Source organism: Camelus dromedarius, chromosome 29, assembly GCF_036321535.1.
Source record: "Camelus dromedarius isolate mCamDro1 chromosome 29, mCamDro1.pat, whole genome shotgun sequence".
Classification (NCBI taxonomy): Eukaryota; Metazoa; Chordata; class Mammalia; order Artiodactyla; family Camelidae; genus Camelus; species Camelus dromedarius.
The window spans coordinates 17,813,927-17,838,962 of record NC_087464.1 but is presented as its reverse complement, the minus strand read 5'-3'; the positions used below and the strand labels follow the sequence as shown (position 1 = coordinate 17,838,962).

Below are 25,036 nucleotides of genomic sequence, written 5' to 3'. Positions count from 1 at the left end.
ACATGTGTTTTAATTGCTGTAACTCATTCCCAACTTCTTGTGGGAAACTTCCAAGTTAACTTCCCTGGATTTGGGAAAACTTGCCTTGGAGAGGAATCCAGGGGACCTGTCTCCCATTTTGCAACAAGCAGCCTTCTCTGAAGACCAGAACTAGACTAGAGACTAGAGAGCTTAGCTTTCTGCTTCTTCCAAGTACCTCTCGATTATGTGTGTTTTATGCATTTTCCGAAAACTTGGTTCCAGGGATCTGCAGGAACTGGGTCTTTTTTCTCTCGAGTCTCTTTTTTTCTCAGTGAAAGTTTCAGAGAGAATTCACAAAAAAGAGGAAGAGGCATAGGGACGGGAGCCCGAATTAAAGCTTGTGCTTTAAATTGGCCTCTCCCCACTTTGGACTTCACTTCTAAGGGCACCCCCCCAACCCAGCAACTGGCCTTCCCCAGTCCCAGGGAGGCACCAGTTCTGGTCCTGCTGAGTCTGCTGCAGTTACACCCACATGTGCCCTTTTCATCCACACCCAGGGCCTCATTCTTCCTTGTTCCCTCCTGACTGTCCCGACCACCCCCTGCACTCCTTCACTTCTTTGCTGACTCTTCCTTGGTGCTGCCTAGAGTCACCTTCTACCCAGGCTCTGCTCTTGAACTTCTGTCCCCTCCCCTCCTGCTGGGTGACATCCTCCATCCTGTGACCCCAGAGTCTGCTGAGCCCCCATCTCCCCTGAGGCCAGAACCCACAGGTCTGGCCACTTCCTCTGCCCCCAACACAGTTTTCCAGTGTCTTCAGGCACAGGGCACCACCTTCTCTTTCCACAAGCTTCTGCTCACCTTGCAAATTAGTCTCCCTGACAGCTTTGTTAGTTTTGTGTGCTTTATTTTTAGTTATGTATCTGTGCCATTTAATGTCTGATAATAAAGCCAACACTCATGTACCTGACACCCGGTTGAGGAAGTCCGTCCTCTACTAGTCCTTCAGAAGTCCCTTCTTGGCCTCTGCCTAATGTATGCACCTGCCAACCACCCCACAAAATGTTACCACTCTCTTAAAATTTGTATTATGCGTTCCCTTACTTTTCTTTATATTTTTGCCACCTGTGTATATAATCCCTAAACCAGAGGTTGGCAGACTTTCTCTAAATGGCCTGATAGTAATTTTTTTTAAATGAATCATAGTTTCTTTCAGGGCTTTTCAACTTTTCTCCTGTAGTAAGGAAACAGCTATAAGCCAGTTTATAAGTGGATGGGTGTGGCTGTGTACCAATAAAACTTTATTTATAGAAACAGGCTGGATTTGGCCTGGGAGCTGTAGTTTGTTGACCTTTGCCCTAAGTATATTATTTACTTATACCTATTTTTTATTTTTCAAAATTTTGGGGATGTCATTAGGTCTATTTATTTATTTATTATTAGTTTTTAATTTTTTAATGGAGATGCTGGGGATTTAATCCAGGACCTTGTGCATGCTAAGCACACGCTCTACCACTTGAGCTATACCTTCCCCCTATTTTTGATTTTTATATAAATAGAATTATATTGGAGGCCCATATTGGATGTCTTCTTTTGTGACTTTTTTTGTTTGCTTAACATTATGTTTTTGTCATCATCCATGCTGATACCTGTAGCTTTGGCTAATTTTCACAGCTGGATAGTATTTCATTATATGAGTATCCCACAGTTTATCCGTTCGCCTGGTGGTGGACATTTATTTTTGTAAACACTGCTACCATGAACATTTCTGTACATTTCTCCCAGTGTACGTATGCAAAGGTTCCTCTCAGGTATATACTTGGGAGTGGGTTGCTGGGTGGTAGGGGATGTGCATTTTAAACTTTATCGCAGAAAGCCACGTTGGTTTTCAGAGTGATTTTGCCCATCTCTGAGAGCTCCCATCACCCCTCATTCCCACCCTTGGTATCATCAGACGTATTTTGCATTTGGTGAGTATACAGTGGTTAATGGTAATGTAGTTTCCACATTACTAGTGAAATTGAGCTGGTAACTTATGTCCATCAGACTCAACCTACCTCGTTCGCTCCAGTCTCACAAGAAAGGGGTCCATTCGCCGGCCCAGAACTAAGCCTCCCTCAGATCCCATCTCCTACTGCCAGAACGTCCCTCCTGCTCTCACAGCTGCACTGGACACTCACCGTAGCAGACCCAGAGTAGACAAAAGTTCTTCTCATATGTGTCCACTTTCTTTCACTCCTTCATGCATGCCTGAGGAGGGCAAAAGTCAGAAATGAGTCAGAGCCTCAAAGAGAAACAGAGACATTGAGGTGGATTCCAGGGGCAAGAGCAATTAACCGGAAGTGATCTGGGGACCCAAGAGGAACATACACAGAAGGAATGCATCCTTAGAAGCTTCAGTCTGCCCAGCGTCTCAGGAGAGGACTTGGTCTTGGTGGGCTGAGCCGAGTGTAGCACAGGATGGAGTTCCCTTGTTAGTGGGAAAGGAAGGAAGAAAGTTCTAGGATTGACCATTTTTTTGATGGCTAGATTGCCCTAGCTGTCAGTCTTGCTTTTTGAGAAGGTCAGTGCACTGACTTTCCTGGGAGAATAGCCAGTCAATTGCCTCACAAATTGTAGAGATGGGTTGACTGTTAGGACCTTGAGATTGTTCAGACCAGCTACCTCTGGTGAGTCGTGGCAGTGTAAAGGGTACTGGGGGAGTAAATGATGGCTTTTCTTCCTCTTTCTTTTTTCTCCTCCCCTCTGGATCTTGGAAGTTCCAGAAGTCCCAGAGCCTTTGGTGAGTCATTAGGAGACAGCCAGAACGTGGCAAGGTCTGCAGAGAACCAGCCCGAGGGACTGCAGGAGCAGCACAGTGAAGGGAGCAGGCTTTCCTTTTTCTCCCTCCTGGCTGACCTCCAGCTCGTGGGATCCTGTAGGTTGTGTTTGGTAAATGCCTAGACACCTTGATGCCAGTGACAGAGTGAGAGGTGTGGTGCTGAACCAGGATCAAAGCAGTCCCCCAGCAGAGCGGGCATGTCAGCAGGGGATGAAGAGACAAAGGTGCTCCCACTGCAAAGTTTTGATGAAGAGGTCCCTCAAGACTGGGAGTTCGTGTTCCAGGAGTGAATAGACCTTTTGTCTACTCTGGGTATGGGGTGATGAGCACCTAGTGCATTAGTATGAGTAGGAGGGACATCCTGGGGGTAGGGGGGAGGAGATGGGACCTAGGGGACTGAAGGAGGCTTAGTTCTGGGCAGGTGAATGGACCCTTCTCTTGTAAGACTGGAGAAAATGAAGTAGGGTGGGTTTGGTGGACTAAATTATAGGCTGGGTGTTCTGACCCACCTCTCTACCTCCACCCCCAGCCCCCATCAACACACACGGGATACAGGAGGGGAGGAAAGAGCTGGACGGTAGGTGAGAGGTCTGGAATCACTGCTTAGAGTGAGCCCTGGGTGATCGGAGGACTTGGGGAGTGTCTGCAGCTAATCTTAGCTACCTATTTGAAGTTATAACTAATAAGCTACATTGGCATGTTGAAGTTCAATTTTGCTTCTTGATATAAACGGCAACCTTATGAGAGGTTGCATACTTCCCATAAACATTATAGGAAAGTGTCACTTGAGACACATAGTAAATTGCATCTCCATAATTCAACACTTCTGCTTCTGAGTAAAATACATAGATTCCAGCAGGCCAGTGTTCCTTCTGCTGGCAACTAGAAAAAGTTGGATAAACACAACCTGAAGGCATCAGGGAACTGTAGAAATGTTGGGGACTAGAGGGACTGAAATTCCAGAGAGCTGAGGACCACTCAGAGGTGACAGTCAGCTGCTCTTTTCTCTATTGGGAGCATTTGCCAGTCCTGGGTGTCTGGGTGGAGATTGGGGCTTGGCCAGGTATGGAGATGATGCTGGGAGAAAGAGACACTAATGAAACATTTGGCGGTGCATAGGGCTAGAGGGACAAAGTGGACACTTGAGGGGCTTTAAACCCATGGCTGGTTTTCCCCACAGGACATTTGCTGAATTCCGAGTCTGTGCCAGTATAAAGGGTTAAACTGGACATGTCTGAAAGGCAGAGTAAAATTGCTTAGAAAGCGAACACCTGCCAAGGGGTCTGAGACGAGAACAGTAAAGACAGGAAAGCCCCAGAGGGAGAGGGGAATTGACGCTGGGTATCTCCATACCCTACTCAGGAGCAGCAAGATGCTGAAAAACCAGGCTTGGTCCCTGGGAAAGACTACACCTGGGGAACAGAGAAACAGAAGAGATTTTGGAACTTGAGTGACAGAATTGGAGACCTGAGTGGCCCCAAAGACATGGCTAGCTTCTCCCTTAAGGTTTGCCACATTTTGAAGATGCATAGATTTGGAAGGCTATGGAATGAAGCTGAAAACCTGTGACGGACAGGAGTGAATCTCCTGCCATCTTTCAGGGAAGAGGAGATAAAGACCTGCCAGGCTCTCAGGTGAAAGCTTTAGGAGGCCTGCCCTAAACACAGGGGTGAACCAGAGGCAGACTGAGCCTTACCAGAACTGACGCTGAGTCCCTGAGGGAGCTAGGGATTCCCTGTCTGCTCTGCTTGCCTAGCAGAGGAAAGGGAAGATTCTCTCTGGTAGGTTGTTACATTATGTGGAGCCCTAATAGTCCTTTTATACCTATTTTCTACTGTACAATAAAAAAAAATTACCACGTGCCTAGAATCAAGAGGGCAAAACTAGATAACAGAAATAGATTCAAAAATAATCCAGATGTTAGAGTTAGCATCAAGGATTTTTAAATAACTATGATTAATAAATTCAAGGAAATATAGGGAAAAGTGGACAAAATAGACGAAAAGAAGGAAAATAGTTCTAGAAGCTTAGAATTTTTTTAAAAGAATCAAATGGATATTCTAGAACTGAAAAATGACAAAGTCTGAAATTTAAAACCCAATGGATAGGTTTAACAGCTGCTCAAATACATCAACAGCCAAGATAAGTGAACTGGACAACAGATCAATAGAAATGATGATCAAGTTGAAATGGAGAGAATCAAGAATCAGGGGGTGACATTGTTAAGAGTGTAAAACCATGTTGGACACAACTCAGAAGACCTAGCGTATGTGTAGTTGAGTCGCAGAAGGAGAGGGAGAATGGAGCGGGGGCAACATGCATAGAGATGACAGTTGAGAATTTTCTAGAAACTGATGAATTTTCCAAAATCGATGAGTCCACAGATTTAAGAAGTTGAATGAGCCCCCAAGGAGCATAAATATAGATTTAGTTAATCATTGCTTTGTATACATACATTATATTCTTTTTTACCAGTTGCTAGTCTTAGGACCTTGAACAAGTCATTGGACTTTGTTGCACCTCAGTTTCCCCATCTGTAAAAATGGGGATGAGATGAAAGACTGTGAAAAACTGTCTTAGGAACTGTTAAGTTCTCAGGAGATACCAGGGGCGGGGGGCAGCATCACTATTATTATTCCAATTTGACTGACCCTGGGACATTCTGTTTGAGACTAGCTTCAGAGGTCTGTCATCCTCTGTCTTCTGTCTTTCAAGGGGACCTTAGGGAGGGGATGTGGAGGCTGACCTAGAGGCAGAGGTCTGTTGTGAAGGAGCGGAAATATTTAGAATGAATCAAGTTTCTGGACGGGTCTGGTCATTGCTTTGCCGTCCAAGGAGCCTGGTGATGGAGAAGTGATCAGGGTTGACTTTCTGGGATCCCATGATCTGCTCTGATCCAGCTCCCAGCCATGTGCCTTCCCTTGGCCTGCTTTCATTCCACGATGTTGGTCCTGCCTGGAGCTGAGCCAGAACCCAGCTAGCCTTTGAAGTCCAGGAAACATTCCCTTATCCTTGCCCTTGATTTAGATCTATGTTTTCCATACTTCACTCCTCTGCCCCCATTCCTTGATAGTGTCCAGTGAAAGCAAGCAGAGCTTTTGACGAACTGCTGCATCCAGTTGTCTGGAAAGCATGCGATAAAGTGTCTTAACTCACATGGACTTGGTGTTAGAGCAGAGCTAGCACAGGAAGGAAAGGCAGCCCGGAGTGCAGTGAAGACGGCAGCACTTCTCAGCGGGGAGAAGAGCAGGAGTCGTCACGTGTGGAAGGAGAAGCACATAGAGAAATTCAGAATACAGGGTTTTGAGTCCAACAACCTGGGTTTTGTGTCTAGACTCTGTGACTGGCCAGCTCAGTTTCTCCTGCGAGGTGAAGTGGGTGGTCATACGTCCTGGGTTTGTTGTGAGGTTTAAGTGAGCTGATATGAGGAGCTTTTTCATCTTTAGTAGTTTAGTATTTAGCACTGAGGCTTCCAAGGATTTCTGCCCAGGGAGCCTATTATTGATACTTTATAGCACTTATCAATTGTGCAGTGATTATTTATTTACATGTCTCTACCCTCTTCCTGACTACTGCAACTTGAAGACCTGGAATCTTCACTCCTTCATCTTTGTAGCTTTGGGTTGGCAGAATGTCAGGCATGTAGCAAACATTCAGTAAATGTTTATTGAAGGCATGAGGGCACCATGTGCTGGACACCATCCTTTTACCCCTCCAGATATGTTCTCTACTCTTCTTTACCCTGCTCTGGTCCCTGAGAGGCTGACCTGCCGACGACATCCGTGGGCTCATGGGGCCTCTGGCTCTGGTTGGGTTTAGCCAATGGCAGGAGACCAGAGAGACAGAGGTGAGGGCATTTGTTCTGCCGGCTCCCCCTCCTGTGAGCTCACCAGGTGCTGGCATGCCCCTCAGCAGAAGGTCACTCCTCTTGTTCAGGCAGCCTGGACTCCACGACTCTCTCATTCCACGTCCCATAACCTTTCATCCTTTAAAGTCAAGGAATGGTGACAGCATCTTGCCCCAGGTCCCTGCACTGTCCCTTACAATTTCCCTACACCCAGCCCACACTCGTGGAATTGGTCTGTTTGTAAATTAACCCTCCATAAATTATCCCAGTTGGAGTGTACCTTTTTTTTCCCATGGGGAAGCAGCAAGCACCAGTGGCTCATGGAGATGCTGGATGGTTTGAGCTGGATTCTGGGGCTCCAGGCGCTTCAGAAGGTATATAGTGTAGTTGTTCAGAAGGTGTGTGACATGGCCAGCCGTTCAGGGCGACTGGATGCGTGACAGCTTTGGGAAAATAAATAGCAGCTTTGGAAATTATTCTCTACTTTCTCTCACTGATAACTTGTGAGGCCTTATTTTAGGCTGACTGTCTGTTTTTAAGTCTCTGAAATTGCCCCTTATCATGATGGTGTGTATGACTCAGCGTGGGATGAGCCGGAAGGGGAGGAGCTCGGGGGCAGACATAACAGTGGGGACACAGGCTTTATGTGCCAGCTTTGCCAACAGAGGACTTTTTAAGGAGTTACTTTGGTGTCTGATTCAGTGTTTAAATGTCTGCCCTCCGGGCTGTCTTGCTACAGGTGATCATAAACAGCACAATCACACCCAACATGACTTTCACCAAAACGTCGCAGAAGTTCGGGCAGTGGGCCGACAGCAGAGCCAACACGGTGTTTGGTCTGGGGTTTTCCTCAGAGCAGCAGCTGACGAAGGTAACGTGGTCTTCCCCCGGTGAGTGCTGGGTCCGATGCGCTCCTTCCTCAGTGCTTGTCTGCTAAGGGATCACGTGCTGCCGCTGGTGAGAGATTTCTCTCTGGTCTTCAATTTCTCCGCTTCTGGCACCGCCAGGCTACCAAAACTGATGACCTTTTAGAAACGCCAGGTTCTTTGAAAATGGAGACGTTTGGAGAAGGAAAACATAGCAAGCAGTGCTGCATCAGTGCCTGAGCGTGCAGCCTCAGGACGTAGCTTTGCCAGTCCTTCCTTCCCCACGTGTCTACCCCGCTCCCTGCACCCATGGTGTCCCTGACAGCCATCGTTGGTGACTCTCTGGTTGGAGCCCTCAGAGAGGGGGAGTAAGGTGATGCTTAGTATGAATTCTAAAAGGTTACTGCTCCCAGTTGCCAACATGTGTGTAGGTAGGGGCCAGGGGGGCTGCTCCCCACAACACCAAGCCATTCTCAGACCCCATCTGGGTGTCCTGCAGTGCAATTCAGTTCTGACTCTGTCTACCTGGAGATAACATCAGATCCCACAGGCTAAGGGCTCAGTCCTATAAGATTCCTCCCACTTCAGAAGGCACTTGTAAGCCTGGGTTGTCACCTTTGCTTCTGACCGACTGGCTATAGATCAGACATTCCAGTGACCCCCGCCCCTCCTCATAAAGTTCAGTTAATTTTCCAGAGCTGTTTACAGAACTCAGATCTTACTTACTAGATCACCAGTTTATTATAAAAAGGTTTAACTCGGGAACAGCCAGGTGGAAGAGATGTACAGGGCAAAGGTATGGGGACACCAGACAAGGAGATGTTCCCAGTTCTGCCACGGGGAGGATTTCCCCTTTCCATCCTCCTCCAGACAACAAGAGGAGCATAAGCAGAATCCTGACACTGTGAGAGGGAGGCTGCAAACCGTACACTGTTGACAGGGTGTCCAGGTTTCTGGGGTGGATAAGGCTGATAGAGGCCAGCCCTTGGAAGGCCTTATATGTCATGCCAGACTTTCTGGACTTTATCCTGTGGCCTATGAAGGATTTGAAGCCAAGATAGAAAATGATCAGATTTGCATTTGAGGTAGATTTTTTTTCTGGCATCAAGACAGATTAGCTTGTTTTAGTCCAGATCAGAGATGATGAATTGGAGAGAGTTAAGAAATATTAAGGAGCTAAATTGGCAGAACTTGGGGAGCGGGTGTGGGAGACAAAGAAGCGAGTATGATGGTTTGTGGAAAGAATAATTAACTGGAACCTCTGTCTGAAGTGCCTGGTGGGGACCACATGGTGGGGAGGAGACGGGTGGGGGGAGCAATGCCTCCCCTGCTGAGTGTCTCATATCCAGACCAAAAGACTGGAAGCCTCAGACGGCTGGGGAAGGGCAGGATTGGGGGGCTTCTGTCAGAAATGGGGTCCTGGCGGGGTCCGCCTCAGTTCATCTGCTCCTGATCCCACCCAGGGCCCAGGATGGTTTGAGGTGATCACTCTCAGCTTCCTGGAACAATGTCTTCAATCTTTGGAGGACTCAAGGAGGCTAGAAAGGAGAAAGGGGAACATTTCAATGTAAAGAATTGAAAGAAGGGAGAACTCAAAGCAAAAATGGGGACAAGTTATTAAAGTTCCATTCTTTGTGCCTCCAAGAACTGGGGAGACCTTGAGCTGCACCTGCTTCCAAGCGTGGCCACTTCTAATTTTTCCTGAATGGAGGAAAATGTCCTATCATTAAGGAGGAGTGCCCTGTCTTCTGAGCCACTCAGTCCCCTCCTGGGGCACTGGAGTCCTGCTCTGTGACTGTGACCTGCCATTGTCACAGAGACTTATCAAATAAGCCCTCAGATGTCTCCTTTGTTCAGAATGTTTCAAATGAACGTCTACCCTTCTCTTTGAAGAGAACGATTAACCACACACGGACAAATTACCCTGAAGTGAGGCTGGCAGTCTCGACAAGTGGCAATTAGCTAGCAAAGAGGAACTTGCGCCTAACGGGTTCCCAGGGCGTGTTGCTGAAGGGACAGCTGTGGCTAAATATTCCTGAGTTCACAGAGCAGCCACCCACAGACCTGAAAAGGGAATTGGTAATCAAACACTATGAGTCGGCTAGAAAAAGGAACACCAGTGTAGATATTTTCACACAAGAACACTTTATACACACTTCTCTTTCCACCCCCTAGAAGGAAAATAGATACCTTGGTCTTTACTGCTTCCATTGTAAGGACCACTTCACACTAGAAATCCAGAAAGTGTTACAGGGACGCTTTCTGCTCTTTACATAGGCTTTCCAAAAATAGCAGAAGCTGTGTATTCCCAGAGGTAAGCTGGGGCTCTGTCCACCCATCCGAGAGGACATAATACCTCAGCCCACTGAAGAGTGTTGAAAGGGGACTTGCATGTTCTGACAAAAGGAGGAACTTTGGAAAAGAGACAAAAGAAAGGAGAACAAAGTGTAAGAATGAACCAGTTGTTAAAGTTTAGATGGTTTCTGGCATCTGACCTTGAGAAGTTTGGCTCCATCTCTTTCATCGCAGACAGAAGGAAATACATTCTGCCATGAAGGGGAGTGATCCGGGATGGGATCATTTAGGCCCTGCCCCGTATGTGGCATTTGGTTTCGACCCATTTCAGTTATTTCGTCTCTAGTGCAAAGTTGAATCCTTACGTTCACTTCATTAACTCACTGTAGTTGTAAGAACATTGCCCTGTGTCCTACCTTTCTGATTTAAGGGCCATTTTTTTTTTAATGGGAAATATTAATCATTCTTTTGATGTGTTTTAGTTAGAATGCCTTTGGCCTCAGGTAACAACTAATCATAGTACTTATACTTTTTGTACAAAAAAGAAGTCCTGTGGCTGGCTATTGCCAGCATTGGTACAGTGGCTTCATGATATTGGGTGTAGGACTCTGCATGTTTTGTATGTTTCTTTGATTGTCTTTTCCCTCATGGTGATAAGATGGCTTCTCAAGCTCTATCCATCACATCTGCATTCATGGCAAGAGGGAGGAGGCAGAAGAGTGATACCTTCGATATAGCGTCCTTATAAATTCACTTGGCAGACTTCTTTTTGGGTTCCATTGTCAATCTTGGGTCCCTAGGCCACCCTCCCACACCCACCCTCCGAGAAAAAAAGGGCAAGGAAGTGGGTTGCCATGATCAGCTTAGATCAGTTCTCATTCTCTGCCCCCTAGGGAATTTCCTGCTCTAGGCAGATTTAAGATTTTGTTAAGCTAAGGGAAAGAAGAAATGGATTTTAGATAAGCAGATAGGTAGTATCTGTCACAGGGTCTTCAGTAGCCAAGGCCCAAAAAGCCACAAATAAAATAAAACAATAGTCATTCATTTTCTATCATGATATGATGAAGATGCGGATGATTTTGATTTTGATTAAAATTGTTACCACACAGTTAAAACTGCAGAAAATGATCCTAATAAGTAAAGACATGAGAATTTGGCATATATTTGGAAATCTTTGTGGTTTGAATATCCTTTGATCTGTGGGTTTTATTTATAGGAATCTATTCTGAGGAAATAATTACAACTGAGTACAGAGAATTAGCTACAAGAACTTTCCTTGCCACATCATTTATGACAGCATAAACAAAAAGACAAAGACACCAGCCTAAATGTCTAGCAGTAGGAAATTAGTTAAATAAACTACAGTGTATCCTTCAGTGTAATACTGTGCAGCAATTCAGATGATGTAATAGAAGATCATATAATTGCTTGGAAGTATTGTCATATTGTTAATATCAAAAGTAGCTATAAAAAGAGATGTACAATATCATTCTATTTTTAAAAAGAAACGTGTAGTGGATGCATATATGCAGATAGAAAAAAAATCAAAAGTTTATGTGGTTAGTGCTTATCTGTCTCTGGATGATAGAACCATAGGTTTAAAAAATGTTTTTCCTAAACAATACTTACTAAATGTACAAGCATATGTGCTTTTTTATGATAAGGGGGGAAATATTAGAAAGCTTAAGACTTGGAGAGAGGGGATTTTTCACCAGACAACTGTCATCTGGCACCTCAGTGCTTTTCTCCAAACAGGTGGAGGCTGTGGGGGGAAACGTTCTCCCATCCTTCTCCCAGGGATCCCTGGGTTGCTTCCAGTTTCTCATTATTGTCGCTTATGCTACGATTAATGTCTTTATATGGAAAGCCTTCCCCCCATATTCTAAATTATTTTTGTAGAATGCTTTCCCACAAGTGATATCACTAGGTCAGTGGGTATGAACATTTTTTTTCACTCGTGATACGTAGTTCCAAATTGCTTCTCAGTGGGGCTGTCCCAATACCCAAGGCTACCAGGAATACCTTGCCAGCACCGGGGGGATTATAATTGTATTTAGCGTTTGCTAATTCAGCAGGCAAAGAATGGTACCTCATTACTTTGATCTGCATTTCCAGCAAGCCTGAACGGTCTTTTCTATAAGTTGCTTACTTATTGTATTTTTTATTTGTGAATTTTGCCATGTATCTATTGGCGTTTTCATATGTTCCTTTTTAGTTTGTACAAACTCTTTCTATACTGAAGATAATGGCCCTTTTCTGTTGTACTAGCCTAGCTGTAGATACTTCCCCCAGGCTGTTGTTTCCCTTCTGATTTAGTTTTTTTTTTTCTTTTTATATTCAAAAGCTTTAAATTGTTAGGCAGTCAAATCTGTCACTTATGTGATTTTCTTTTATTTCTTCCAAGTTTAGAAAATTACCCTCTCACCCCTCAAGCAGAACTGATGAATGTTCAATTCTTTTTGCATACAGATTAAAAAAAAATACTTACCCCTTTAACTCATCAGTATTTATCATGCGACTGGTTTTGGTAAGGATTTAAATTCATTTCCCCTCAGTTTACTAAAATTATCTCAATCATTATATTTTGAATAATCTTTGCTATTAATTTATGATTCCTCCTGTGTCATAGCGAATTTGTATGTAAATGTTAGGGCCTGTTTCCATCATGCACTAACTGATACTACCTCTTTTTAAAATTTATTTTAAAAAATTGAAGTATAGTTGATTTACAGTATTTCAGGTATATAGCATAGGAGTTCAGTTTTATATATATTATATATATATTCTTTTTCAGTTTCTTTTCCGTTATAGGTTATTTCAAGATACTGAATATAGCTCCCTGGACTATACAGTAGGTCCTTATTGTTTATCTATTTTGTATATAGTAGTGTGAATACTACCTCTTTTTAAATGATTATTTATTTACTTAAAATTTATCTGACAGGGTTTATCCTATTTCATTGCATTAAAAAAATTTTTTAATGTATTTATTGTTTTTGGGGGGGAGGTAATTAAGTTTATTTATTTCTATTAATTTGTTTTTTAATAGAGGTATTGGGGATTGAACCCAGGAATTCATGCATGCTAAGCATGCACTCTACCACTGAGCTATGCCCTCCCCACTACTTCATTACATTTTAGGCTTATTTTTGGAAAAAGTTTTTTTTGATTTTCACCCACTTGAATGTAAAACAAAATCCTTTACAGACTCAGAATTCCTCTGAGGACAGGAACCAAGTCTTTCTTTGGTATTTCAGTGTACCCAGCACAATCCCTAGCACATAGAGGTAACTAGCTCATTTTTTTTTTTTTTTTGAAGAGTGAATTCACCCTTTTGTGGCGCTCTTTTACTAAAGTCCATGGTTTTAAGACTTCGCTGACATCTTACTTGAGAAACAAGCCAAATCCAGCTCTTGGTTGAATCCCTGTTGTACACCCAGCAAAGCCCCATCTCTCATCCTCCAGTGACTCTTGGAGGTTGTATTATTACCCACATTTTATAGCTGAACAAACCAAGGTTCAGAGCAATTCATTTGCCTTCATTTGAAAGGCTGATCCTTATCAGAGTTGGGCACCTTAGCTAAGGCAGCAGTTAAGCAGGTAAATCGTAGGGCACGGTAGTGTCCAGCACTGGCATCAGATGGCCTGTGGTCAGTCCCAGTGTGACCTCGGCCAGTTACAAAATCCATCTGTGCCCCATATTTGTGTCCTGACAGTAGTAACAGCACCTAGGGTAGCTGTGAGTGAATAGCGAGACTCTGTACTTTCTAAACCACTTGTCTTATCTCATCCCTAGGAGTCAAGAATACATGTCCCTTTTTCCCCTTTTTTGAGGTGTTCAAAGCTGTGATTGTTCACATGCATACCTTGGAGATATTATGGATTTGGTTCCAGACCACCACAATAAAGCACATATTGTAGTAAAGCAAGTCACACAAACTTTTTGGCTTCCTGGTGCACATAAAAGTTATGTTTACCCTCTACTGTAGTCTACTAAGTGTGCAATAGTAGCATTGTATCTAGAAAAAGCAATGTATATACCTTAATTAAAAAATACTTCATGGTTAAGAATTGCTCACCATCATCTGAGCCTTCAGCGAGTTGTAAAAGTGGCATCAAAGACCACTGATCGCCATATCAAATATAATAATAATGGAAAAGTTTGAAATATGGCGAGAATTACCAAAATGTGACACAGAGACATGAAGTGAGCAAATGCTTTTGGAAAAGTGGCACCAACAGACTTGCTCAATGCAGGGTTGCAGCCAGCCTCCAATTTGTCAAAAACACAGCATCTGTGAAACATGATAAAATGAGGTATGCCTGTGTAATAGCACTGTCACCTTGAAGTCCTGGAAGGATGTGAGTCTTGACATATGTGTGACAGCTGTGCATTGTCTCTCTTTTGTAACTGAGAAGGACAGTTAAATGACGAAGCTGAGGAGAGCTGTAAAATCAGAGCCTGTCACCCAGACCCCTCTCTCCACATCTGATATTCTGTTCCTCATTCCTTATCTTTGCCTTAAAGGTTCCTATGGCCTGTTTTGAAGTTAGAGCTTTTATAAATAATTTTCTTTTAAAGAGGAAGTGAGCACAGTTCTATTTTACATTTTAAGGTAAGGACTTCTCTTTGCAAATGGAAAATCCAGTCAGTAAATATTTAGCAACTGCTCTGGGCAAGACCCTTGGCATTCCTGTTGGCATAAGGAAGTAATTGGATGGGGAGGAGGGTATAGCTCAAGTGGTAGAGCGCATGCTTAGCATGCATGAGGTCCTGGGTTTAATCCCCATCTCTCCATTAAAAAATTAGTAATTAAATAAATGAGCCTAATTACCTACCCCCTCCGAAAATAAAATAAACGTTAAAAAATAATAAAATTTTAAAAAAGTAATTGGTTGGGTAGATGATCATGTGGAAATCAGAACTTGGCCCAAGTTCCAGTTTACGATTTACTAATCATGTGACCGTGGGCAAATTTTAACCTAAGACTCCATTTTCTTATCTGGAAACTATAAATAAGAGTTCCTGTCTTGCAGAGAGTGGTGAAGAGCAAACGAGAGAATGTGTATTAAGAAGCCATCACACTCCTTAACATGTAGATGTGGCTGTGCTGAGGGTCTAGGGGAAGAGGGTGGTAAGTTTCCCCGCACTCAAGGCAAACCTGGCGGATGCCTCAAGGAGCCACCATGAGGGGTGTCAGGGGACAAAGAGAGAAGGGCCCATTGGAACTGAAGGTTTGTGCTCTGGGCTAAGAGTCTCCAAGAGTTGAGCTAAGGTTTTCCCCATTTGGGGACATTTAGGGTCAGGTAGGAGGAGAAAGACAGAATGGAGGCCCCAAGCTCTGTCCAGGAGTGACTTGTTCTGTCAAATCCTGGCAGGGCTTTGCTTAGTGACGTGTTGGCCCCTGTCTCCTGCTACCCGGCTCTGGGCCTCTGTCTGATACTTGCACAGTGCACATGCCCCAGCCCCTGGCTCGGTGCACAGCCCAGTTCACGGTGAAAAAGTGCTTGTTCGCTGAAGGAGTGAGTGGGGCTCAGACCATGTTTGTTGACTGAGTAAGCATGACCCTGGCCCATGATGTTTCCAATCTAGTTTATAAGCAACTTTGAGTAGGACCCATGGGAGAAAGAAACCCTGACAGGGGCAAGAAGGATCTGTAAAAAAAAAACAGTGCATTTGGTTTGGAAGCCTGGTAAAGATTGGGATGCCTGTGGGGAAGGAGCTGGCCCCTCCCTTCCTGAGCACAGCAGCGGCAGACTTCCTTAGCAGAGGTGTCTGTTGAAAACCTCATGTACTATTGTTTTCTTCAAATGAGATTTGACTTTTAATTGATACCGGGCACAAAGCTGTTTAAGATAATACCTTTTAAGAGTTGCATCTTTTAATGTCTTGTTTTGTTTGTTTTTTAATTGAAGTATAGTTAATTTACAGCATTGTGTTCGTTTAAGGTGTACAGCAAATGTCTTAATAAGGTCAATAGGCCTTTATGGTGCCTGCATAGAATCTCTTCTGGGGTAGTGTTCATATTTCAAGTGATGCTCTACCTCGCTCCTAAGTTTATCCAATCAGGGGTGCTTAGGAAGCAGAATGATGAGGCAGAATGTTCCCAGGTACTTACCAACAGTCCTTCCTAGGTACTTAAGTTCGGCCTGTACTTTGACGTGATTTTTTTTTTTTCAAATGGGTGGAGGTGTGCAAATCTGGTACCCAGAGCTCATTCATTCATGGGACAAACTTATTTGTGCCTGCTTTCTGCTGGGTGTCAGGAGGAGGGTGCAGAGAGGAAAAGCACAGACCCTGCCATCAAGGAGTTCATGACATCTTGTTTTTATTCACGGGGCCCCTGCAAAGGAAAGGGGATGCTTTGTCCATCCCTGCTGGACCTCACACCTTTTAGACAACAGGTAATGTGATTTTTCTCTGACAGCTCTGGTTTGGTTAAACGAAACCCTGTAGCTGTGGCTTTATTTACAGGCCTGCAGGAGCAACACCAGCCAGAGCACTGCAAGGCTGACCTTTGCTGCTTCTGCTGGAGTGCTTGGTTCACCAGCAGCTGTCACCCTGCAGGGTTTCCCAAAGCAGATGACTCCTGTTGGCTTTGGAACCTCTCAGAGGGTGGCCTAGGCTCAGAAATTGACTTCTCAGCAAAAGCCACAGAATTGTCAGTAGCCTTGCCACTTGCTAGCTTTCCTTGTTTCTCAGCAACCATGTTTGGCTTTCTCTTGCCGTGTGATGTCAGCTACCACAGAATGTTCTCTGTTCAAACGATGTATTTGCTAATTAAAATCAGCTGCCTTGTCAGTGACTATAAAGCAAGTGATTGATATGATTACCCTGGGATTTTAAGAATTTTTTAATTAAGAAAATATTAAAACATTTTTTAAAGCAGAGAGAGCAACAGTATAACAAATACCCATGCACACATCACGTAGATTTAATAGCGAACACTTTGCGGCATTTATTCATCGGTTTTATTATTGTTGAAGTGCCTTAAAGTAAATTGTGAACATCAAAACATTTCACGTCTAAATACTTCGGTATTTATGCCCAAATAATGACATTCTCCAATATAACCACAATATTGTCAGCACTTCTAACAAAATGAATAGTAAGTACTTGATGTCATTTTACCCAGTCTGTGTTCACATGACCCTCGTTGTTGCCCTAAAGTCTTTCATAGTTGGTCTTTTCAAAACAGGATTCAGTCCTAGGCTACACGTTACATTTTGCTATTTTATGTCTCAGTCTTTTAAAATCTAGGACAGTTTTTTCTCCCCAGCTTGTTGGATGTTTTTGTATTTCATGACACTGACTTGTAAGCATTCTTGGATCTTTTGATAGGGATTATGAAGTTTTTCGTGGATTCCTTGTGTGCTACAGCTAAATTCCTTGTGTTGCATTTGTATTAGGTCCTGTTTACCAGAGGCGTGTGTTTTTAACATTTTGTCATTAAAATAGCTTCAGTAGCTTAGAAATTCACTCAGATCTGACCTTGGCCAATAGGATTTTTTTTTTTTTGAAAAAGCATTCCTTATGTTCATTTCTTTTTAATCTCAAAATTCTTCCTCTGAATTTATACAGAACTTATTGGCTTAAAATGCATGCAAAGTAATAAAGATGGGTTCTGCATATCAGCTGTGTATGAGGTTAAGGAAAATCTTGATAAATCTTCTTCATGTTCAGTTTGCAGAGAAATTCCAGGAGGTAAAAGAAGCTGCCAGATTAGCCAGAGACAAGTCCCAGGAGAAAATTGAGACCTCGAGTAATCATTCCCAAGTAAGTCATTTGTCCATAAAAAAAATGAGTGTGATCAGCAATTGAGTCTCTTTGTTCCTTGTCACTTTTGACAAGAAACAGGAAATTTTTGCAGTAGGGCATTTTGTAGGCTTTTTAAGCTATTAGCCTGCTCACAGTGAGATGGACGTGACATGTTTTTATGAGACTCTTGAATTTTTCAGGATGTGGTGATGTATTTTGGATGGAAAACATTTGATGAGATTAGAGTTAATACATGTCCCTGGTCTGAGACGTTCTCTGGTCACTGTTTAAATACAAATGCCAAGGCAGTATGTTTTCTTTCTGTACTGAGTGGTGAGGTCTGCATGAAGGATGCTTGTGGACAAATGCAGGTACCCTTGCCCATGACAGAGAAAACTTGATCAATGCCAGAGTGTCCTCATCTGTCTCCTTATTTTAACAAAAATCAGGTGGGAGGTGGTATTCCAACAGCTCTGGTTTAGCCAAAGGAAATGTAGCTTTGCCAGGAACTGAGTAATCCAACTACTTAAAAGTGTGATAATTGACTAGGAGGGACTTATTTTAAACTGAAATAAAAATACCTGCATTCCTGATGTCTTGATTGGTGCATGCAGTGGTAGGCAGAAGCCTTGACCTAGTGACAGAGTTATATGTAGAGAGACAGGAAGAGGGAGACATGAGGAGCAGGGATCTAGGGTCAGGAATAAACATGACGTGATAGTAGGAATCTTCCTGGCTGGGCATGAGGTGTGCTATGGGAGGAACAGAGATGTCCTTGGAGGTACTGTGAAAGGCCTGGAATTCTTCATTGGTGGATCATTTATTATTTGTTAGTGTTTTAGTTAATTATTTATTATGGGATATTTGGAAGACATTGGAGACATTTTATGGATACTGATGAAGACTTGGTATGAGGGTTGTGTGAAGGTGGTGAAAAAGTCAGGGAGCAGCTGAGATCCGGAAGATGAACGAGGAGGCGTTGGGTGGAGAATGGGAGGCCAGGAAGGGATGGATGTTGGGCAGCTGGGTGGGAAGAGACCCAGGAGGCATGGGTATCCTGAGTGGTCAAGGTCAACACGCTAGACTTGACGGTCAGCAGTAGCTGAAGCTGAATCATATGAAAGATGTCCCTATGGATTTATGGAAATGAATTTTATTAGACTTCAGGTGGACAGGAACTTTCCTGAATCTTTATAAATAATCTTTAATATCATCTAAATGATACTGTTAATTTAGTACACTAATTATTGTACTGAGTAATCCCTGAGGGTCCATAAAATTGGGCACTTGAAATGGTCCATGGTCTATGGAGTTTCTAATATACCATCTTTTTCTGAATACCACATATTATAGTGATATCTTTAATATCTCAATTTCTTTATTTAAGGTTTTTGTTTTAATATTTATTTCCTCCCCAAAAGTATTTTAAACTTTAAAAAATCGTGTATACCCAGAAGTTGATATTTTACATATATGTATATTAATTACATATAACTGGCTTTTTGTCTCTCAGCTTTTAGTTCTTATTTATCCTCCCTGATGTTTCCCCAAATATAGAGATCATTGTACATTTTTTTCTTTTATTAGAAATCGTACAGTTGCTTGGCTTTTTGAATCTCTTAGAGAATGAATATTTTGACCGAGCTTTCCAAATACTTAAAGATTTTAAACAATCTGATTACAAAAACATTTAATGTGGGTTTTTTCCAACTATAAAAGCAATACAAATTTATTGCAGAAATAAAAAATATGCCATCTATAAAGGAGGGAATAAGAATCACCTATTTTCTTACCAAAGATATTTTGTTAATATTTTGGTATGTTTCTTCCTTATAAATGTAGTTTTCCAGTATATTTTTATGTTATTCTTTTTAACTTTTTTTTTAAGCTTATATGTGTTGTGATTATTTCCTCGTGTTTTCAAATATCCTTTTTCAAAACTATCTTAATGGCTAGATAGTGTTCCAGTGTTTGTATCACAACTTATTCCATTAAACTCCTATAATTTGGGACATCTGTGTTGGTCCTCATTTTTCATTAATGACATCACAGATAACACTGTGATAAACATTTTTGCACACCTTTTGTGCATGTGATGGTTTCTGCAGGATAAATTCTTGAAATGGAACTATTGGGTTAAAGGTAGGGACGTTTTAAAAGCTTTTGATGCATACTGCAAACATCCCTACAGAAATGTACAATTCCGGCTCCCACAAGCAGTGAAATGAGAGCGATTTTTCCTCCCACACCATTACCAACAAAGCTTTGTTGAATTTGACAGAAGAAAAATGTATTTTATTGGCTTTTTTCATATTGTATTTCTTTTACCAGTGAGATTAAATTTTCTTGTTTACGGATTTTATGCATTTCTTCTTCTGTAAATGTCAATTGCATATTCTTTCCCCTTTTTGGTGTTGATTTCCAAGAACTTTATTTTTTAATGAGGATAGTTTTGAACATATACAAAACTCGGCAGAATTGTATAAATGAATCCCTGTGGACCCATAGGTAAGCTTTAACAAGTAGGAATTTGCCAATTGTTTATCTCTGTCCCCCTGTCCCTCCCCTTTATTTTAAAGCAAATCCTAGATATCTTATCATTTCATCCATAAATATTTCAATGTGTAGTTCTAAAACATGGGGACTGTAAGAGTTTTTTTTTAATATAGGAAAGATACTAGCATTTTATTTTTAGTGCCTGCTGCAAATATTTTCCCCATGTTGTTTACATTCTAATATAGTTTATGGCATTTTTTTTGCAGTGTAGAAATTTAGTCATACATCACTCACTTCATGATTCCTTTCCTTGCCTTTCTGCTTATTGGAGGCTAAGTAAGATCTTTCTAAGATTTTATCCCAGACCAGATGAGATTTCACCTCCATGTGAAATTACAGAAGACGTTTCAGAGTATTCATAACAATTCTAATGGTAATGGAGACAGCAGACATTCATATCTGATTCCTTTTTTCTTTTTAATGATTGTGTTGATCTCTCTGTGGCCCCAGGAATTTTAAGTTGTCTCAGCTTCTTATACATTTTCTCTGTCCTCATTCACTATTTCTTATTATACAGCCCTCCTCCCCTTTTAACCTATGGCTTCTGTCCTGTGTTGTTTGAGACCAAGGATCCTCGTGTATTTGGTTTATCTGTAAAGTTTGAGTGAAAAGGCTCTGATTAACAGCCCCAGGTGCTGCCTTGTGAGTAAAATGCTCAGACTTTCTGAACTCCTCATGGACTCTCCGGAGATATGGTTATTGGTCTTTGGACTTGTTAGTCTTTGCTGTGTTCTGGTTGGATGCGCTGGTCCTCCCACACTCGTAAACACACAGTTCTTCATTGTGCCTGATTTGCTGTGGCGACAAGCAATAACGTGTGAAGGTAATCACTTTGGCCAGGAATCTGGGTGTGAAACCCCATCTTCTACTCAGGCGTCCAGTGTCAACGGGACGGATGATGAAAAGGCTTCCTGTGCGGGTCCTGCCGACACACATCTCAAGTCCGAGAACGACAAGCTGAAGATCGCTCTGACACAGAGGTGAGGGTGTTAGAATCCCGATGATGCCATCAGTTTTAGTGCTTCCCTGCAGCCTTGCCTGCTGGGCAAGTTTTCAGGAAACTGAGAGAGGAGACTGGGTCCTGCTCGGAGCACCCAGTCTTGTCTCCTGGCCAAAGGAAGACTTGCTGCCTTCATGTCTGAGCTCTGTCCACATCAGCATCAGTGTTTGTGAGTGTGTGTGTGTGTGTGTGTGTGTGTGTGTGTGAAAGAGAGGTGTGTCCCTGTGCTTGTGTTTTGTTTTCTGAGAAGCCAAATTTATCATTTATTCGTATACAAGATTGAGTTTTCTTGAATTTCTTGAATATTTTCTTGAATATCCAAGAAAAACATATAGACACCTAAGAAACTATTAAAAAATAATATAAAAATCTCACAAAAATCAATAGCTTTTCTATGTACAAACAGATATCACATAGAATACATATTTAAAGGAGAGATTTCCTTTACAGTATGAAGTAGAACCATAAAATACATAGGAATAAACAAGAAGTGTATAAAGAAAGCTCAAGTGATTTTTGAGGGCCATAAATGAATAATTTAACAAATAAAGTTTATTGGGATGTGATAGGAACCCTTGATATTTTAAAAAGTATCAACTTCCCTTGAATTGGTCTATAAATGTAACACAGTTGCCATAATGACATCAAGAAGATTTTAATTTTTAATGACTATCCAGGCTGTGCTTGGTTTTTGGATCTTGAGAATGTGGCCCATCTCCCAAAGATTGGACTGGACCTCATGGCGCCCTCAGAGCTGCTGTCCTTTGGGGAAATTCTGCTCACCTGGCAGGGAACATGGCCGGCTTCCCCTAGTCTCTCTGTGGCTGAGAAGCTGCTTTCCTCAGAGTGGCCCCATTTAAGAGCTCTGTCATATTAATTCCCCCATTTACAGATAAGGAAACCGAGTCCCAGGTGGTAAAGTGAGGCCCTGCCCAAGGTCACACAGCAGGTAAATTTTCCACCACCCCACACTGCCTGCCTTTACTCAAGGCTGCAGTTGCAGTCTCTTTAGGAACCTTCCCAGAGGCAGCCAGTCACACTGCACAGCTGGAGACACCAAACGGTTGGCACCCACCTCGGCAACCCAGCAAGCCTGATCAGTGCTTGGAGCTTAACTCCTGTGATCTGAACTAGGAATTCCAGAAAGAACACGGGACCCTTAGATCCAGCCACCTTCTTTGGTCTGTGGGTTTTGTCAGGTGCTTCAAAGGACAAAACTGTGACCAGTCTCTTTTCTTACTCATCAGGCGATTTTGAGGACTATTTTAGGTTGTTTAAGTCCCAGTGGGTTGCCTGGATGAAAACCTTTCACCCCTAAAAATAAATGTTTTAAAATCCTAGTTTAATAGACAAGTGAATTAACAGGAGTGGGTGTGAAGCCGTTTCCCTAAACCAGCTCAACTTCCCAGTCATCAAATTAATGAAAATTAATTTCATGAGATTAACCAGATAATAATATTTTACCATGTTTTCAGTCTGTGGTGTTTGAAACCAAAAGTATTTTCCAGTCACATTCCTAGGACCTTGAGGTGTATGAAAGATAACACAGATCATTCATATGCAGTTGTATTTACTTTAAAAATTTTTAAAAAGAAGAAGAAGTCCTTAGAGAGCTCTCCTGAGCCAGGCAGCATTGATTAGAAGCCAGAAACTTTGTGATGGGCTTGTCACCTGCAGCTCTGCCCTGTCACCTCAGGTCCCAGCACCACAGATATGTGGGCTCCAAAGCAAGGAAACAGAAGGAATGTTGAAATGGAACAGCAGCTGAGGGGAACCTGATGATTCCAGTTTGTTTTTTGAAACTTCGCTTTGATCACAGAGGATCAAATATTATCATGGGGTTTTGTGGTGACGTGGAGGCGTCCCTCAGACCTGTGGTGGTGGCTCACCCCTGAGGTGACATGGGGCCAGCTGGGGCTCCCTCATACACACTGTGGTCAGAAACCCAGTTCAGGATTCCCAGCCACCATCTCCTGTGTCCTTGCGTCCCTGGCTGTCAAATCTGGCTTCCCTGAAAGGCTGGGGAGGCGCAAGTCACAGTGGGGCGGTTATCACCTGGAGCCAGGCTGTCTGCTTGTTTAAACCTGGGTCATTGGGCTCCAGGGGGAGGTGCTGGGGCTTGTTGAAAGGATCTGTGGCTTCTGTGAGAATCTCAGTGGGCCCGTGGTCCACCCCAGCACCTTGGAACCTCCATCCCCAAGGCTCCTTTCAGCAAGGAACCCGACATGGGACATGGGAGAACCGCCCACAGCCAGGGGTCAGTAGGAAGCAGGAAGGGAGGTCTCCACCACAGTCTGTGGCTTCCTTCTTAGTTCCTTCCATCTCTTCCTTCTCTGAGAATTCTGTTCCCTTCTAAAGCGACGCCTTGAGAAAATAGCCCAGCAAGGCAACATGTTCCCACTCAGGAGAGGCGCCAGGCCCTCTTGGCACGTGGTCCTCATTGCCAGCTCGCCAGTGGGAGAGGGTGCGGCCACCAGGGACGTACTGAGGGGGTGGCTGGGTCCCCCTCCCCTGGGCAGCGGGGTGGACAGTGTCCACCATCCCGGCCGCCGCTGTCCCCTGCCCCGCAGTGCTGCCAATGTGAAGAAATGGGAGATCGAGCTGCAGACCCTGCGGGAGAGCAATGCCCGGCTGACCGCAGCGCTGCAGGAGTCGGCGGCCAGCGTGGAGCAGTGGAAGAGGCAATTCTCCATCTGCCGGGACGAGAACGACCGGCTCCGAAACAAGGTGAGCGCGGGCAGGGGTGTCGAGGGGACGGCAGCCACAGGAGGGAGGACCCGGGCCGCCACTTCCTCTCCATTCCCACCCCCGCCTCCCACGTGGCCCTCATCCCACGGGCAGGAGGGAGACTCGCTGCCTCTCCCTGGGCGCCCCCTCCATCTCCCCACCTTCCTTGGTGGGAATAGAGCCATGTAAAGAGCTGATTTATGACTTTTATTGAACCAAGTTTTATAATTCCTATTGCAGAGGAGAAGACAAATCAATGGGAGGTTCCGGCTTTGTCTCTCGCCAGGAGCACCCTCTGATGCTCTCTGTGGGCTGGCCTTTTGTGGGCGGCCTCCCTTGGCATTTTCTGTGGTTCATTGATCTTTGGTGGAGAAAAGGGACCCAGAGGGGGAGTGGGGAAAACAGATTCAGGAAATGGGAGCTCAGAAACCCTGCTTCCATGCAAATTGTTCTGTCTTAAAAAAAAAAAAAAAACAAACTGTGAGTTTGAAAATGAGGAAAGGAATACGGCCCTTCACATGGGAGGTGGGTGGATGCTGATCACTGTCCTGCCCTCTACCCTGGGACCTTGATGCCCAAGCATTCCAGTTTTTTCAGCATTCGCATGTACCCTTCCCTGTCATTAGTCACTCACTCTCTGCATTTGGGCTGAGTTGATGAGGTAGCTTTTGGGGTGGCCAGAGTATCCCCAGTTGAGGTCCTGGAGTTGCTGTGCTGTTTCGATGGTCAGCACATTTATCCCACAGTCGGTGAGCACAGTCTGCTTTGTAAGTGCAGGATTTTAGGGAATGTGTCACGTTGAGATTGGTGCTCGCTCACCTTGCCTCCCGGCTATAACCTGCCCACCTGTCCTGGGTGGAGCCACTGGAAACCACTCCCCTGCTTCATGTCTTACTTCCACGCGGGTGGCACATAAAACTGTCTCGTGTCATTTTTTCAGAAAGTGCTGACTCCACATTTTCCATCCAGTACCTGGCTGATCTGCCTGCCAGGGGGATCGATCGCCCTTTCTTTCTCCAACCAGAGAGCTGAGTTTCTTGCTTTGTGTCTTGAATATAAGAACCAAAGAGCAGTTGGGGGGAGCCAAGGAAGTGCATCTCCTAGAACTTGCTCCCTGAGAGAAGTGGCAGGCTCTTTGGACAGGAAGCACTGGGAACTTGATTTCCAGGGCGGGAGGTAGGAGGTGGTGGGATCTCCAGCAGCTC

At 43.7% G+C, this 25,036-nt stretch overlaps 1 protein-coding gene across 3 annotated transcripts in view; it reads left to right on the top strand.

Moving 5' to 3' along the window:
• HOMER2 (homer scaffold protein 2) overlaps positions 1-25,036 on the top strand; it is a 112,956-nt gene that overhangs the window by 79,417 nt on the left and 8,503 nt on the right. For all 3 annotated transcript variants that reach the window (XM_031440653.2, XM_064480636.1, XM_064480637.1), the window contains 4 exons: positions 7,368-7,499; positions 17,474-17,566; positions 20,978-21,084; positions 23,675-23,831. In XM_031440653.2, coding sequence (XP_031296513.1) covers positions 7,368-7,499; positions 17,474-17,566; positions 20,978-21,084; positions 23,675-23,831 — 489 coding nt within the window. The remainder of the gene's footprint in view (positions 1-7,367; positions 7,500-17,473; positions 17,567-20,977; positions 21,085-23,674; positions 23,832-25,036) is intronic.